The 17917-nt window shown below is 41.0% G+C and overlaps 1 protein-coding gene across 1 annotated transcript; it reads right to left on the bottom strand.

The window, feature by feature from the left end:
• Positions 1 to 720: 720 nt before the first annotated feature.
• On the bottom strand, positions 721 to 17378 carry LOC141434228 (uncharacterized). The gene is made up of 11 exons (XM_074096602.1): positions 17100 to 17378; positions 14140 to 14301; positions 11517 to 11679; positions 10079 to 10200; positions 9278 to 9519; positions 8913 to 9046; positions 8033 to 8159; positions 6983 to 7078; positions 5162 to 5352; positions 4030 to 4157; positions 721 to 3000 (listed from the first exon to the last, which is right to left on the bottom strand). Exons 1-11 carry the CDS (start codon positions 17155 to 17157, stop codon positions 2906 to 2908), a joined length of 1518 nt encoding a protein of 505 aa, XP_073952703.1. The 5' UTR covers positions 17158 to 17378; the 3' UTR covers positions 721 to 2905.
• Positions 17379 to 17917: the final 539 nt, after the last annotated feature.

Raw genomic sequence — 17917 nt, 5'->3', positions numbered from 1 at the left:
GGGTGGAAACTTGTGAAAAAATAATTGGTTTTTCAGTCCAACTATTTTCTGAAATATCCTCAATCAACTTCTATCACCACCAACCACCAATGGACGGATGGCCTAGTTAAAGTCGCGGGTTCACGGTGGATGCAAGCCGCTTCCAACCGAGGCATCTGGAGGTCTACGGGGGAGGCCTATGTCCAACAGTGGAAGTCCTATGGTCGATATGATGATGATGATGAACTTCTATCACTGTGTTCTCTAGGTTCCGTCCTTAAAGTATCCGTATTACAAATGGAATCCGATTTAGATGGCTACGGTGTCTGCCTCAGGGCTGTTTCTCAAGAAACGTATTACAGACAGCTTATGGTGTACTTCTACTGCCGCTACAACGTACACAAAAAATTAGCCTTATATCGAATTATTTCCAAAGAAACTATAGAATGTCTAGGCTACAATAACAAACATTACCATTATGTATGACTTTCAACAATTATGAGAGCCGATATAGAACCTTTCGAGTCTAATGTCATTTACAGTTTCAGAATAAAATACATCAGGATAATTGAAACATTAGCGGAACGAATCATTTGTAGGTAAAATAGTGAGAATGCCCACCTACCGTTTCTTGCACTGTCGGCAACGCACCAGCAGTGCCAATGGTGCCGTAGATGTCCTTGCCGCGTTGATCAGGTTTTTACCCATTTGTTATTATAGGAAAAGGACAAAATAAAACTATTATTATTTTTATAATTTATTATGTCTACATTTAACTTATCTATAATACAATACAATAAAATACAGTGACTCTTTAGTGTACACCACGTAGATAATAATTATGTAGTCTAATCATAATTACATATATCAAATACTTAATCTTCACCCTTGTCTTAATTAAGTCACGTTTATTTTTTCGCGCTGCACCACACGTGCCCAGTCATTACGAGTATATAAATATCCATAGTTAAGGCCGCTCGCCCACGGCGACTTTTTGTAGCGATGCAGTAGCGAGTAGCGAGCGCGTTCGCATAGATACAGTCGCGATGCGATCGCTAGCTGTGTACCCTCGCCCACATAACCACGATTCAGTCGCGATGTAAACGCGCTACTGTCGCGCTTCACCCTCCCTCCCTTCACACCCTTCCTCCGTTCTCTTCACGACGTCGTCCGAAACCGTCGCGCGTTTGCATCGATACAGTCGCGATGCAAACGCGTCGCGATATAAAAAAGCCGTGGTGGCCTAGTGGTTTGACCTATCGCCTCTCAAGAGGGTCGTGGGTTCAAACCCCGGCTCGCACCTCTGAGTTTTTCGAAATTCATGTGCGGAATTACATTTGAAAATTACCATGAGCTTTGCGGTGAAGGAAAACATCGTGAGGAAACCTGCACAAACCTTCGAAGCAATTCAATGGTGCGTGTGAAGTTCCCAATCCGCACTGGGCCCGCGTGGGAACTATGGCCCAAGCCCTCTTGTTCTGAGAGGAGGCCTGTGCCCAGCAGTGGGACGTGTATAGGCTGGGATGATGGGATGATGAGTCGCGATGCTGTAGCGCGTTGGTAGCGCGTTGCCAATGCGACTAACGCACGTTAGTGGCGATGCTTTCGGGCATTTGCAAAACGCGCGACAGCATCGCTACAAAAAGTAGCCGTGGGCGAGGGCCCTAAGGTCCTTACGCTAGCTGACGCGGTTCTCACGGAGCGGGTGGACGCCTGTTGAAAAATAGTATAAGCAGCGCTATCTTCACGCGACTTGAAACTTGAAACTCGAAGTTCATGTCGTGCGGTCCCTCTGACACTTATACCATTTAATACGAGAGCGAGAGGGACCGCACGACACGAACTTCGAGTTTCGAGTACTACGTACTACGAGCCCTGCTGCACCCGCACCCGCAGGCGTGCGCCCGCTCCGTGCACCCGCGCCAGAGGGGCTACTACGAAATTCTAAAATCGAAGTTCGTCTCGTTCCATCCCTCTCACTCTCGTTTTAAATAATATAAACGTCAGCGGGACGGCAAGGCGCGAAGTTCGAATTCAACTAGCGAAAGCTCTAACAAGCATAAACCAAACGAACTTAGAAAAGTTGAGAGAACTCCGGTATTGTCATTTCAAAGTTCAAAGCTCAAAAACGTCTGAACCTATTTTTATCAAACAGCTAAGAACCACTGAAAGTTAACTCACTTCATGTTTAAAAAAATCATCAAAATCTGTCCATTCGTTTGAAAGCTACTATGCCACAGACAGATAGACAGACTTTGAGCTCAAACTTATAACATCCCTCTTTTTGTATCGAGGTTAAAAATAGCGGCGCACAACCTATACAAAATCCAATTATTTTTGGTCGTTAGGTGCTATACTATACTTTGCAGGTGGTAGGACCTTGTGCAAGGTCCGCCCGGATTGCCACCATGCACCGTCGTTGTGTTTCGGCGTGGAGAGTAAGACAGCCGGTGAAATTACTGGCACTTGAGGTATTCCATCTTCGGGACTCTAGGTTGGCAACGAATCTGCAATACCAGGTGTTGCAGGTGTTTATGGGCGGCGGTGATCTCTTACCATCAGGAGACCCACTTGCTCGTTTGCCAACCAGTCGAATAAAAAAAATACAAGTATGTATTTTTTTTTGGTATGTTAAAATCAGTGTTTTTACTACCTAGACAAAAGATATGTATATAAATTTACCAAAAAAAAAAAATCGTAGCCACATCCCAGCCTATATTCGTCCCACTGCAGGGCACAGGCGTCCTCTCAGAATGACGGGGCTTGGGCCATAGTATCAAGCGATCTAGTGCGGATTGATATTTTCACCCACATCATTAGAATTTCTTCACAGGACTATAGGTTTCCTCACAATATTTTCCTTCGCCGTACACCATGGTGAATTTTAAATGTAATTTCGCCCATCCAATTTCAAAATTTCCTAAAATCATAGCCGCGCAGAGCCATTTTCTTCTTTCTCTGTGATTTGAGGTTTGAGCAGCACTCGGTCGTCGGGTAGAAGCATCAGAATCAGAGCAGAAGCTGAAAAAAATGCCGGTTGAAATACTTCGTCAAGTTAAGATTATTAGGTGGGTATTATAGTTTCAGGAAGTGACACGAAAGCAGTAAGGCTTAGAAGCCATATGGTTAAACGCCCTGGCGTTCGTATTCGCATTCCCCACCTCTTTCTACCCTCGTCTTATACCATGTGACAGAAAGAGTGATGAAAACGATTGGGATTCCGAAAGTGTCTGACAATAAAACCTCTGGACTTAATAAGTATTACTTTACGTAAATTAAATTTGCGTCCTACCAAGAAACTGGAACATTTTCAACTGTTTCTACCAAGATTCTCGCGGCGCAGTCTTCTAAGCATAACGTTTCAAAAAATGCTCCTAGACTTAACTGATACGCAAGATAAACTTATCATTTCGATATTTTTACAAGTTTTTATTTAGTTTCAGCTGTTCCGTTGTCTGTAATCAAATCTTGCAAGTTAAATTTGGCCAACTTCCAGTAGTCAGATTGACTTGAAATTTGGAATACTTGTGTAAATCGTGTGACAATGAAAATACAATAATCTAGTAGTGACATCCTGGTAGTCCAGCCAGGATCGTCTCCGCAGGACGGAACTCTTCAACGGTTAATAGCATCGACTTGAAATTTGGTACGCATACGTAATTTGGGAGACAATGCAAGTACAGTCAACAAAAAGTACAGTCAGCAATAAAAGCTTGTATTAACAATGAATTTTTTATGGTTAGGTTATTTCGGATTGGGACGACGTTGGGAAAAAGACTGCTAAGCTAAAATGGGACTGGGCTGGACACGTCTGTCGCATGCACCCTCAAAGGTGAGCTCACACAGTTACTTGGTGGGTGCCGGAGAACGGCCAGCGACATCGAGGCAGACCGAAAAGAAGATGGCGGGACGATTTGGACACGTACGCAAAGGACTGGCCTGACATTGCGTCAGAACGAGAGTTGTGGAGGTCAAGAGGGGAACTTTGCCCAGCAGTGGACACTATACGTAGGCTACTTTAAAAAAAAAGTCTGATTATAGTTGTTATACCTGTGTAAAAAGATGCGAAGAGGTAGAAGCCAAGCTCGCAATTGGTCTCCAGCAAGAAGTTGGTGAGCTGGATGAAAACGAAACTGGCGATACGACCTGCTGACAACACCAGTGCAACCGCCATCGCTCTGCGAGTTAATTGATTAATACATTAAATAATCATCATCATCATCATCCCAGCCTATATACGTCCCACTGCTGGGCACAGGCCTCCTCTCAGAACAAGAGGGCTCGGGCCATAGTTCCCGCGCGGGCCCAGTGCGGATTGGGAACTTCGCACGCACCATTGAATCGCTTCGCAGGTTTGTGCAGGTTTCCTCACGATGTTTCCCTTCACCGCAAAGCTCATGGTAAATTTCAAATGTAATTCCGCACATGAATTTCGAACGGTGAAGGAAAACATCGTGAGGAAACCTGCACAAACCGCGATGCAATTCAATGGTGGGTGTGTGAAGTTCCCAATCCGCACTGGGCCCAAGACCCTATCATTCTGAGAGAAGGCCTGTGTTCAGCAGTGGGACGTATTAAAGGCTGGGATGAATGGATGAAATAAAAATTGTTATTGGTGACGCATAACAAAAAAATAAAAGAAAGAAGTTATATAATAATATAATAATAATATGGGACGGTCGAGGAGTTTAATTCATTGTCCACCATGGAACCATTTCACAGTAAACGTCATAGTGACATCGCATTAATTAACAAGGAAACTCGTAATGACTTTTCATTTGAAAAGGTTCCATAATGGCGACCCATGAATTAAATTCCTTGACTGTACAATAAAAACAAGATAGCAGATAAACGGACGTTAATATTATGAAATAAATAATTAAAACTATTGAAAAGATGTAACTAGAATAAATGATTAGGTATTACTTACTACTGGTAGTTAGGAGGTGAATTTTGTAGTAGATTTCAAAGGTGTTACTTAAATAGGTACCTAACTGAAAACCTTGAAAGAAGTCTGTTCAGAATCTGAGCTATTGAGCCCAGCACAAGCTGAGACTTTCACACATTGCCAAACTCTTTAGCAACCTGCGATAATTTTTAATTTAACCAACTTCTTTTAGGCAATATATTTTTTTTACTATATTTTGTATTTATTTAGTCATATTATCAAGATTATAGATACCTTAAATGCGTAGGGAACAGCGCCACACACATTGCTGTGTACATTCCAATCACGATAATGCTAAGGAGGAATCCAGCGAAGAGGATGGCCGAGCCGATCGCATTAGGCACCAAGTTCACCAAGATGCCGCACACCCCACAAAAAGCTGTCACGCCAATGGCTGTGTTACGGCGGCCTCCGAATTCCACCACCTTGATTGAAAACAATGCTTATTTATCTTCAGCTCACGAGATATAACCCTTATTTAGCTTTCTAGCTCATTTAGCTCAGCAACTCTGGTATGTGAGACTATCCGGGCCGATTAAAAAAATCTAACGTTGCCGAAACGTCGAGGTAAATATTACTTGTGTAATAATCTTGCTCGCTAATCCTGCCGTGAAGCAGCAGTGCTTGCACTGTTGTGTTTCGGCGTGGAGAGTAAGACAGCCGGTGAAATAACTGGCACTTGAGGTATTCCATCTTAGGCCTCTAGGTTGGCAACGCATCTGCAATACCCTGGTGTTGCAGTTGTCTATGGGCGGTGGTGATCTCTTACCATCAGGAGACCCACTTGCTCGTTTGCCATCCAGTCGAATAAAAAAATAATAAAAAAAAAAAATAGCGTGATAAGTCCCGTTTGTGGTATTCTAACAGCGCTTGCCTTCTTATCATTAGATTCACCTCAGTCGGTTCAGCTCTAGTATATTTTGCTCACTTGCTAGTCTATAATTTACCATTTTTACATACATTTCTGTATACATTTCAATAACCTATTGTAAAAACTAAAATTAATGACTAAAAATGCTGCGTGAGCAAGCAAAGCGAGCGAGCAAAAGGACCCGGAATAAGTACAAGCAACTCAGATAAGTAAAGCAGCAACGGCTCCAGCTCTTGAACAAGAGGACGCTAGTTAGATTGTCATCACCTTCTACGCCTCTCAAAAAGCGCCATAATTTTTTTATTATGCCCTAGAAAATTGCGCCATTTGCCATCTGACGCCTAGAGGCTAGAGGAGTGGTTACTGTGGTTAATTTGAATCATATAATTCATTTTAAACACATCCTCGACTGACGAATTTATAAGTTTTCACGGCATTTCACGTTAAGTGTAACAATGCTTGATCTGGTTCACATACAAGTTTGTCAGCCTGTATACTGTATCCATTCGCTCGGTAATCATTTCATTTAGTTAGACAAGGAACGAAAGATTGTGCGTGAAGGTACTACGTATCGATTTACGGCTCGTTCGCAACCTTTCGATACTTTACAGCTCAGTCAACTCAATCGAGCCTTTTGACTTGCCAGAGAAAAAGAAAAAGAAAAGAAAATAGTTATTTGTGTGACAAGGGAGCAAAATGGTGTATTTACGGCGAGGGCGTACATTGATTCCAGAATGTAGCGAAGGATTTTACAATGGAATCCTGAGCATAATGAGAATGAGGGATTCAAGTGTTAACGCCCAAGATGAAAATAATTTTACTCCCGAGTGGCTCATACAACTTTTCACACCGAGAATTAAGAAAATTGAAAAAATAATAATTCTAAATATCATTAAAGAACAACCAGCATAGAAAATGGCGTGGCTTTACAATTATCAACTTCAAAAAATAGCATTACTTAGAAAGCCTTGAACAGAAAAGTTGCACTTTGCTCCCTCTCGTCAGGGAGGAAAAGTTACTTTTCTGAAGGAGAGGTGTGAAAAGAAAATTAAAAGATATATACTGATACATTTGAAACCGAAAAGAGCTAGTGAGCCAGTGAGCAATATATACTGATAAATAGTTCTTTCGAATCATTCACTCGCGAGGTACACATTTCAACAATGGATGCGTTTAGAACCTACCACACTGAGGAGTCCGTTGGTGATCGACTGCAGCCCACAAACACCGAGTACCATTAGAAGTGCTGTGACGTCGATCGCACATGGCACTGCGTCAGGCTGGAATAAAATGATACACATTATTGTTATATTTAAGCTAGAGCCGTTTTTGCGAGGAGTACCAAATATAGAAACGTAGAATAATGTAGGTACATTAGTTATATCGAGAAAAAAAACAGGGCAAGAAATTTCTAAATTTTTATATATCGAAGTATACGGGTTCCGTGGGTTAGCCATCGAAACAGAGGCAGACCGAAGAGAAGATGGCGGGACGACTTGGACGCATATCAAATAGAGTGGCAGGAGCATGCTCTCGATAGGGACGAATGGCGAAAAAAGGGAAGGCCTCTGCCCAGCAGTGGGACACTTTAATGGGCTAATTAAAAAAAACCGTCCAAGAGTGTGTCGTATACGCCCAGGATAGGGTTCCGTAGCCATTACGAAAAAATCAAATAATATTTTTGTAAGGATTTCGTATTGTGTACCGAATCTTCCAAAATTAGGTATATGTTTTATACCTTAGGTTGCTATTAACTCTTAAACTACCTACTAATAATTCTCAAGCAATCTTAGCCGCTATAATTTTCCTTGTAAATTTTATATATTTACTACCTTAGAAAAAAAAACACCCCCACTTTACGTTTCCATAGACCATGCGGTAACCTTAATATTTTTTTTACTTTTTTTTAGGTTGTAACCTTGCCGGCGTGACTGATAGCGTGTATATTCATGTCAAATTACAGCTTTCTAGTACTAACGGTCTCTGAGCTTACCCGCTGACAGACAGATGGACAGACATGGCGAAACTATAAGGGTTCCTAGTACCCTAAAAATGAGAGAGTGACAGATTTATTAACATGTAGGGAAAATAAAACATCGAATAGTGTTAATGCTGTTCCAGGAACTGGTTCCATATTTTTGTAGCGTGTCGTGTGTTTTAACTGAGTTTTTCGAGCCACTAGTCTATCTGGTCCTCATATAGGTAATACCACGGAGGTTGATGACTATACTTACATCAGGGGGCGCGTCGAGACTGGAGGCGATGATGCCGCACAGCGTCATGTCGGAGCCTTCGCCCGTTTGCACCGTCTGGATGAACTGGTTCGAGATAGTTGGCAGCCAGACCATGAAGGACGCGGCCCTATCAAATAATAAGGCATAAGTAAAGGAAGGTCATCGATTTTTTTCTCCGATTTGCAAAAATATTTGCGGCCAGACACGTTTATTGAATCAGGCGTTACTTTGCGGAGGTCCATATCAATGAACTAAAATAATTTCCTTGCTCACCCGCGACCTTACGATAGCTAAGCTTATGCAAAATATGCGTGTTCATGAAATATGAGTCTAACAACTGGTAGCATGGTGTACGGTTGTGTCACTCTGAAGATGAGCTCTGGTTGAGTTCGAAACGCGTCAGTGTAGTGTGGTGGTGATGATAGATGGGTTTGTGTGATTTGTGTGTGTTCTTACAGTGTGGAGGTGGAGGAACTGCATGAACACGCATATTTTGCATAAGCTTAGCTATCGTAAGGTCGCGGGTGAGCAAGGAAATTATTTTAGTTCATTGACAGACACGTTGACTGCTTTGGTGTGCATTGGGTCGATTCCAGGGTAGTTAGCTGGTACTTTACACCGCAGCAGCGCGGCACCAGCACTAGCTACCCACCCACGCAATGCAGTCTGATATAGAGTTCAATCAAGATAGTTTTCCGAAATTTTGGAATTAATTTTTTAGAAAGCTTTTTGGTTATCACGAACCATAAATTGGTACACTTTGGGAAAATAATGTCGTAGTTATTGACCATCCATATTGGTTCATAATTCAGTTTGCTCGACTATACTTATTAGATAGGTAAAAAATAAATAAATCGTCAAACAACCGATGTATACTAACATTTGGAACAGAATGAAGAGCGAAGATATGATGAGTGTAGGTTTGAGAAGCGGGAACTTGAAGAGTGGCAGAATTTGGTCTTTCACAGCTGCCTTCTCAACTTCTGTCGATGATTCCAAGAGAATACCTTTAACCTAAAGAAAAAATGCATTATTATAGCAGAGAGAAAGGGCATGAATTGTACCTAGTATCCACGCAGGTCCAAATACAGATCGAAAACTTCACGCACACCAATAAATTTGAAATTTACCATGAAGGTAAGGTTAACCTTTCCGATAGAGGTAAGCATGTTTAGGAAACTTGCATGCACCAGCAAAACAGTTCAGTGGTGTGTATAAAGTTAATATAACGCAGGTCTTAATTACCTCAAACTCCTTGGACTTCCCGTTGTTCACTCTATTTATGATCTTTAATATCTTCAAAGCAGCTTCCTCATCACCCTTGGCCAGCACAAACTTAGGGCTCTCTTGCATGTAGAACAGACAGACTGCGGAGATCAAACTAGGCAGGCAGTAGACTACGAGCAGGGTTCGCCAGGAATTCCAGTAGATGTCCAAAGAGGAGAGGTAGTTGGAAAAGGACAGGGGAAGGATCGGGATAGCGAGAACTGCGAACAACATACGGTCTTTTTAACAAGTACTGTTTGAATTTCCATGCGAATTTTCAAAAACTACATCGTGGTCTGAAGACGATGTATGAAGAATGCCTGCAGCGCCGGCCTTGGGCTAGAGCAAGAGGAGCAGCAGCTCGGCTCTAACCTTCCATCAAGGTAGAGCAAGACAACTGCTTCTATGCCTCTCAAAAGTCGCCATCATAATTCTGAATGTTAAATTGTGGAAGAGCAATAAAATTGAGTATTGAGTTATAGGTGGGCATTTTCACAAAAAAGTGTACCTACCTTATTTTTTTAAATAAGGTTTTCCTACTCAGTATCAAGAGCATAACTGATTTACTTAGATAGTTTAAATAAATGTCCAAAAAAAGTCAGTTGTGTGTAGGTTGTGTGACGTTTTTTTTCATACACTCAGTATGGGCGTCACCAAACTGACACAGAAAATTTTGTATGATAATACATTTGTATTAATATACATTTTTAAAGGAAAGTGTACACTTTTTTTGAAAACGCCCAGGTACAGTTCGAGCATGGTTCGAGCCACAATTATTACCTGACATGATTCCTTGAGACAGCAGGAAAATACTGGAAACGAGAAGGACGACGATGTTGCGTTGTGCTCTAGGGACGCTCTCACTCAGGAGCGTCATAGACAGCGCGTATTGGCCCGAAGCCCTGAAACCACAAAATAATAGTACATTGTGTCTTAAGGGCGGTAAATTAGGAATTACGAACGAGAGTCTATTAGCTTTAATGAGTCGATGTTCGTAATTCTAGTACCGCCCGTGCGACATACAATGTTTTTCATCACATTTGCGAGTAAAAATTTTATTTCTAAACGAAAACATATATTGTTCCAAATATTGGCGATACCTTAGGCAGCGCTCTTGTCAGTGCCGCCCTCCCCCTTCCCCTCCCGCAGCATGCGCCGCAACGTGCGTGTGCGTGTGGTCCTGCAGCAGCGCGCGCAGCACCATCAGTAAGGGCATTGACTCATTTACCGACCTTGGGCTTAATGACAAGAAAATTTGTACGCGCAATGACTCATTTACCGACCACGGGTTTCATGACAAGCACATTAAGGTCGAGGGTTTTATTTGGGGGTTGCAACCAAGGTAGCCTGCATGTTATGACACTGTTTACGAGCAAGTGTGATGAAAAAGACATTACTGCAACACACGCAACATAATTGTTTAAAGCTGGAGTTGCAGCATACAGGGTACCTCCTAAGCGTGGACAGAAATATTTTTTCGTATTCGTACCTCTAGATTAATCACTCGTATTCGTACGAAAGAATAAGCAAAAAATTGTAAATGTTTTTGTTGTAATTAATGAATTAATAAATAATTTTAAAGTATGATCTCGTGGTTAATTACCTTATTTCTTAAGTTAAAACGGTCAGACACAGCATGTTTTTAATCAACCTCTTTGTATTTGTTGGATGGAAATATTTAAACTATTTCTCTGCACTGGCCCATCTTTTCTCGGAAGAACGATATTAGTTTTTTTTTTGTTTAATATATCTAACGGCGCGCGCTATAGTTATAGTTGATTATTGATTGTGAATTGTTTACTTAATAGTTTAATAAGTTATTAATTGAAGGTACTTTGACATTTATTATTTTTAGAGCGGGTAACACCGAATGGAGTTGTAGGTGTCATGGCGGTGGCGGTTGGCATGGCATTCGTTGACAGATCGCCGCACGCAGTGCATGCCTATAAACCCATTGGCTCTACATCCATTCAAATTAGTGCAATCCTTATACAGTTTAATGGTTTGTGCTTTAAATTCATTATATTAGTGATTCAGTGATAATACGGTGTTATTATTTTCGCGGTAGAATAACCTGAACCTGCGAGTGCCTCCCGACTACCTGACGCTGCGATATATCTAAGTAGGTAATTTGTGTACTCGTACATTCTCCTGGCTATAATCGTGAGCTTGATTTGAACCATTTGATTTGGTTACCCCTTGTTCAGAAGAAACTTACATGAAGGTGGCAAAGAATTGCATTATCATGAGCATGGCCCAGTGGACGGAGATGCTGGCCAGGCCGTTGATGGTTGCTGCGAGGCACAGAGACACTAACAGCATCCTGCGGCGGCCACGTGTGTCCGCCAGGTATCCCCAGATCAGAGTTCCCAGGACATTGCCTGAAATGGGAGGGAAAATTTTGTTGAAAACTTCAGTTTTTTGCTTGCTTTTTTGTGCATTAACGGTTTTTAATGACTCGCGGTTTTACATTAAATACCATGTATACAAATTTTTAATTAATTGATTTAATTTATTAAATAACAAAAACTCAGACACCAAAATTCTATTAAATATGTCTCATTCAAGTGAATAGTACCTAATTGAAACAATAATATTCGAAGTAAAAATACAAGGACTAAATATTAAACTGAGAAACAAAATTCTTTGAAATTTCTGCCTGTGAAAGAAGGGAACACCGGAAATGTTCGTAGTTGATTATCATACCAAATAATTTTATTTGCATCTAAAAATGTTTATAAAATAATGGACACGATTTTATGGTGACCTAGGAATTATTGTTGACTATACAAGTTGTGACTTTGAGTAGTTATTTCTTAGTCACCTTGTGCAGGAGGTAGGACCTTGTGCAAGGTCCACCCGGATTGCTACCACCATCTTGCTCGCTAATCCTGCCGTGAAGCAGCGGTGCTTGCACTGTTGTGTTTCGGCGTGGAGAGTAAGACAGCCGGTGAAATTCCTGGCACGTGAGGTATCCCATCTTAGGCCTCTAGGTAGGCAACGCGTCTGCAATAGCCCTGGTGTTGCAGATGTTTATGGGCAGTGGTGATCTCTTACCATCAGGAGACCCACTTGCTCGTTTGCCATCCAGTCGAATAAAAAAAAACCTTCGTAATAATAAAAGCCCAACAGTAAAACGTAAGGTGTGGTATACTTAATGATTACATATAAAAACAGTAAATAGGTGTATAATAAATGAGCAAACACGTATAAATTGAAACTGAAACATCATCCAGATAAAACTGTTTATCCAGGCGGATCAGCAGTTTCACAAATGTTGTAGTCATTTACAGAATGACAGCGACTTTTCCATATTACGGCATTTTTCAGATTATATATTTCTGTTCTGATATAGAAAGAGTTCTAAATGTCCCAAACATCATCAAACCCAGCTTACATACTTGTGACGGGTTCTCTCAAAATGAAAGGGTTTGGGCGGTAGTTTCCCACGCTGACCCAATGAGGATTGGAAGCTACATGCATACCATTGAATGGTTTTATTGGATAGCTATTAAATTCGAAAATCGAACTTCGTATCGTACCGTCTCTATCACTCTCGTATTAAATAATAGTAGCGTCAGCGGAACAGCAAGATACGAAGTACTGCATCACGATGTTTTCCTTCACCGTAAAGCTCTCTCACCGTAAATTTCATGCAATTTCAAATAAGTTACAGGATTTTAACCCACGATCACGTTTGAGAGGGTAACTTAGTTATAAAGATACATAGGTATGCAACATCCCTCCACAAAGACAGTGGGTCAAAGAAAGTTCCCGGTCGTTAACAATTCGAAAGGCTCTTTTGCCCAAATTAAATCTGAGATAAGCATGACGCGAGCCGTTTGGTGAATATCGCTTGGTTATTTTTAACTCACGACAAAACAAACAACTTTAGGTACGAAAAACTGATGTGGTTAACTTGGATGCTAACGAAAAAGAACAAACTCTAGCTGGTATTGTTCGAAAGGCTGGCATTGTCTTTAAAAGAATTTTCGGGCAATGCGACGATATATCACAGTCATATCGTACCAGAATGAATTACGACTACCTACAAGTAGAAGCACCGACCCGTAAAAAACCAACGTCAGATATTGTAAGGCACAAACGCTTACTAGATGAGCAGGATATTTAGACAGGATGGTTAGGATAATTTCTGCATGGACCCCACAGCATAACGTCCCGAAGAATGCCCCAGGAAGCGGTGGAAGGGCTGTGTAGAGGAAGATCGTTGAGAAAGGAAGCCAGGGATAGTGGAAAATGGAGAAAAATAATTAGGGAGGCCAAGACCCACAAAAGGTTTTTAGTATTGTACTCTATTTGCTGGTTCTTGTGGGTTGTTCCAAATGAGAAATAATCTTGCAACATGGCTCCATTTATAAGAGCAATATAAACATGGTAGTTTACGATGGCGGGCGAGAGACTACTGAGGCTACAGACCGTAAAGCTAGCGCGTGTTAGCCATATCGCAAACTAAGTGAACCATGCCCCTACAGGTTATAGCGCCCTAGGAGAGAGAGAGAGAGAGAGAGAATGAGAGGGGTGTATAATGGCATTCGTACGTATCATTTATTTTGCCATAACTCTTTTTTCTTGAAAACTATAAATAATTCCTAGCTGTTACAAAATAAACCTAACCTATAAAGTTCTACGTGATGGTCATTTAAAAATTCCTTAAATTTTAAGGTTTTAGAGGAAAAAGAGTTATGGATTATAATAATTATGGCAAACATTACATTAGGACAAACGATATCATGGATTTCGACGGAGACCCGAATGAGAGAGATAAAGATAGAGAGAGAAAGACGAGGTCAGAGCTTACAGCCATAAGGATGAGTACATACCAACAACGGGAGCCGCGACCATGGCCCCTTGCTGTGCGCTGGTCGTCTCCAAGTCGCAGGCGCTGGCCGGAACGAGGATGGTACTGCTAAAAGCCACCGTCACGTACGAAATTATCACCATCCCCGTCAGTATTGTGTATAGGACGTTGTAAAGCCCGAAGCCTGGAAGGACGACAGAATTATACGAACTTCTTATATTTAAAACAGTTCTACCATTTTTGGCATAATATCGTATCACATAGTATCGTTTGACATATTTATCATCTATCCCAGCCTATATATGTCCCACTGCTGGGCACAGGCCTCCTCTTAAAACAAGAGGCTTGGGCCATAGTTCCCACGCGAGTCCAGTGCAGATTGGGAACTTCACACGCACCATTGAATTGCTTCGCAGGTTTGTGCATACCGCCGAAATTCATATCACATAACCTGAGGCCGTATTGTTTTAACGCGTTGACGTTCGCGATCGCATTCACTCTCCATCTACCCTCGTCTTACACCGTGTGACAGAAAGAAGCGGTACAAACGATTGTGATTAAAAGTGCGTTAGATAAAAAGGCTACAGTTTGTACAAAATTCACATAGTGTAATCTTGTTTGGCTTAAAAACTTGTGGTTAAGGGTGTAAGTTCCATGTAAATAAGACGAACTTTGAGCTGAAAACCAGCGTTGCGGCTTGCCGTGGTTACACGCTGAGTATAGCCGTTTTTGCATCTTTCGACACAATGTTTTATTTTCTTTCTTCTTATTTAGTATATATGAATATGTAAGGTTTTCTTATTTTTAACTGTAATTTGATTTTTAAGCGGTGCTGAATTAGGGCAAATAAATTTATTATTTCTTTCTTTAAACTTTCCGATGATACGTACTTTTTAATTTTTTTAACATTTATTACTTCATATGACCTCAGGAACGTTATAAACTAGGCAGTGATGGGATTTCACTGGAGGCTTCATTGTCTAAGGCATCGTCCTAATAGAACGCGAATGCGCGATCATCGTAGGTTCGCGCGAATTTTACTCGTACGAACGCGCGATCAATCATATTGAATTCGATGTCCTAAATGAAACTAACGCGGTCGCGCGACTCAAATGTTTGTAAATCTATTCACGCGAACTTAGTTCGTACGAACGCGCGATCAATCATATTGAATTCGATGTCCTAAATGAAACTAACGCGGTCGCGCGACTCAAATGTTTGTAAATCTATTCACGCGAACTTAGTTCGTATGAACGCGCGATCAATCATATTGAATTCGATGTCCTACATGAAACTAACGCGGTCGCGCGACTCAAATGTTTGTAAATCTATTCGCGCGAACTCAGTTCGTACGAACGCGCGATCAATCATATTGAATTCGATGTCCTAAATGAAACTAACGCGGTCGCGCGACTCAAATGTTTTTAATCTATTCGCGCGAACTCAGTTCGTACGAACGCGCGATCAATCATATTGAATTCGATGTCCTAAACGAAACTAACGCGGTCTCCGCGACTCAAATGTTTGTAAATCTATTCACGCGAACTCAGTTCGTACGAACGCGCGATCAATCATATTGAATTCGATGTCCTAAATGAAACTAACGCGGTCGCGCGACTCAAATGTTTGTAAATCTATTCACGCGAACTCAGTTCGTACGAACGCGCGATCAATCATATTGAATTCGATGTCCTAAATGAAACTAACGCGGCGTGCGACTCAAATGTTTTTAAATCTATTCACGCGAACTCAGTTCGTACGAACGCGCGATCAATCATATTGAATTCGATGTCCTAAATGAAACTAACGCGGTCTCCGCGACTCAAATGTTTGTAAATCTATTCACGCGAACTCAGTTCGTACGAACGCGCGATCAATCATATTGAATTCGATGTCCTAAATGAAACTAACGCGGTCGCGCGACTCAAATGTTTGTAAATCTATTCACGCGAACTCAGTTCGTACGAACGCGCGATCAATCATATTGAATTCGATGTCCTAAATGAAACTAACGCGGTCTCCGCGACTCAAATGTTTGTAAATCTATTCGCGCGAACTTAGTTCGTACGAACGCGCGATCAATCATATTGAATTCGATGTCCTAAATGAAACTAACGCGGTCGCGCGACTCAAATGTTTGTAAATCTATTCACGCGAACTTAGTTCGTACCTGCGGTTCGTACGAACGCGCGATCAATCATATTGAATTCGATGTCCTAAATGAAATTAACGCGTTCGCGCGACTCAAATATGTTTGTAAATCTATTCACGCGAACTTAGTTCGTACCTGCGGTTCGTACGAACGCGCGATCAATCATATTGAATTCGATGTCCTAAATGAAACTAACGCGGTCGCGCGACTCAAATATGTTGTAAATCTATTCACGCGAACTTAGTTCGTACCTGTGGTTCGTACGAACGCGCGATCAATCATATTGAATTCGATGTCCTAAATAAAATTAACGCGGTCGCGCGACTCAAATATGTTTGTAAATCTATTCACGCGAACTTAGTTCGTACCTGTGGTTCGTACGAACGCGCGATCAATCATATTGAATTCGATGTCCTAAATGAAACTAACGCGGTCGCGCGACTCAAATGTTTGTAAATCTATTCACGCGAACTTAGTTCGTACCTGTGGTTCGTACGAACGCGCGATCAATCATATTGAATTCGATGTCCTAAATGAAACTAACGCGGTCGCGCGACTCAAATGTTTGTAAATCTATTCACGCGAACTTAGTTCGTACGAACGCGCGATCAATCATATTGAATTCGATGTCCTAAATGAAACTAACGCGGTCGCGCGACTCAAATGTTTGTAAATCTATTCGCGCGAACTTAGTTCGTACGAACGCGCGATCAAACATATTGAATTCGAATAGGTGTCGCGCGATGATAGCACACCAGTTTTTGCCTATATAAATTACACTGTAGTCTTTGGAATAATTACACTGGTACTGTTTTAGAAGACACACATACCTGTTTTATCTAGAGCATCCTCAAAGGGAAACTTCTCTAGGGTCTTTTCCGCCGACATTTTAACAAACACTTCTTGATCCAACTAATTTAATATTATAAAATTAATTGAGATTCAGACAAAATCCAATATTACACTATTTTAATTTTATCAAAGCTTAAATCTAAACTGTCGATTTTCTAAATTCATTTTTAATATTTATTTAGGTAACTGCGTATCCTCTGAGGGTTTTTATATGACTGGCTTTTTATTTACATATCGATCCACATAAGTAATTAATGTAGGTAATAAAAGATACGCGATGTTGGTGATTACAAAAATTACTAACTATTATGAAAGAGCTAATTTTTCACCAATTCGCCGATAATCATGAGGGTGAAAAATAAACATAATATCAGGTGATTTATCACTTTATTTTGCTTATCACTGTAATCCGCTCTACATATTTTCGCTTAGTAAATTTTCGTAGTAATTGTTGTATTTTGAGCTTTGAAATGATCACAAATACAGTGTTCTTTCACATAATTGCATACAGAAATTGGACTTCGCACAGAATTATGTTAAGAAGAGTACCTACTCAGTTGATTAAATATACTATCTCGCCATAATTATCACGATATCTCTACCTTTATCTTCATGTGATTTTTAAGCCGATTTGGATAAAAAAAATTTTTTAGGGTACCTCCCATAGACGTAAATTGGGGGTGTTTTTTTTTTCATCCAACCTTGTAGTGTGGGGTATCGTTGGATATAGTTTAACCCATTAGAGGTTTGCTAAGACAATTTTTCGATTCAGTGATTTGTTTGCGAAATATTCAAC

This window comes from Choristoneura fumiferana, chromosome 13, assembly GCF_025370935.1.
Source record: "Choristoneura fumiferana chromosome 13, NRCan_CFum_1, whole genome shotgun sequence".
Taxonomy (NCBI): Eukaryota; Metazoa; Arthropoda; class Insecta; order Lepidoptera; family Tortricidae; genus Choristoneura; species Choristoneura fumiferana.
The sequence above is the reverse complement of the archived record's forward strand: the minus strand, read 5'-3'. Positions and strand labels throughout refer to the sequence as shown.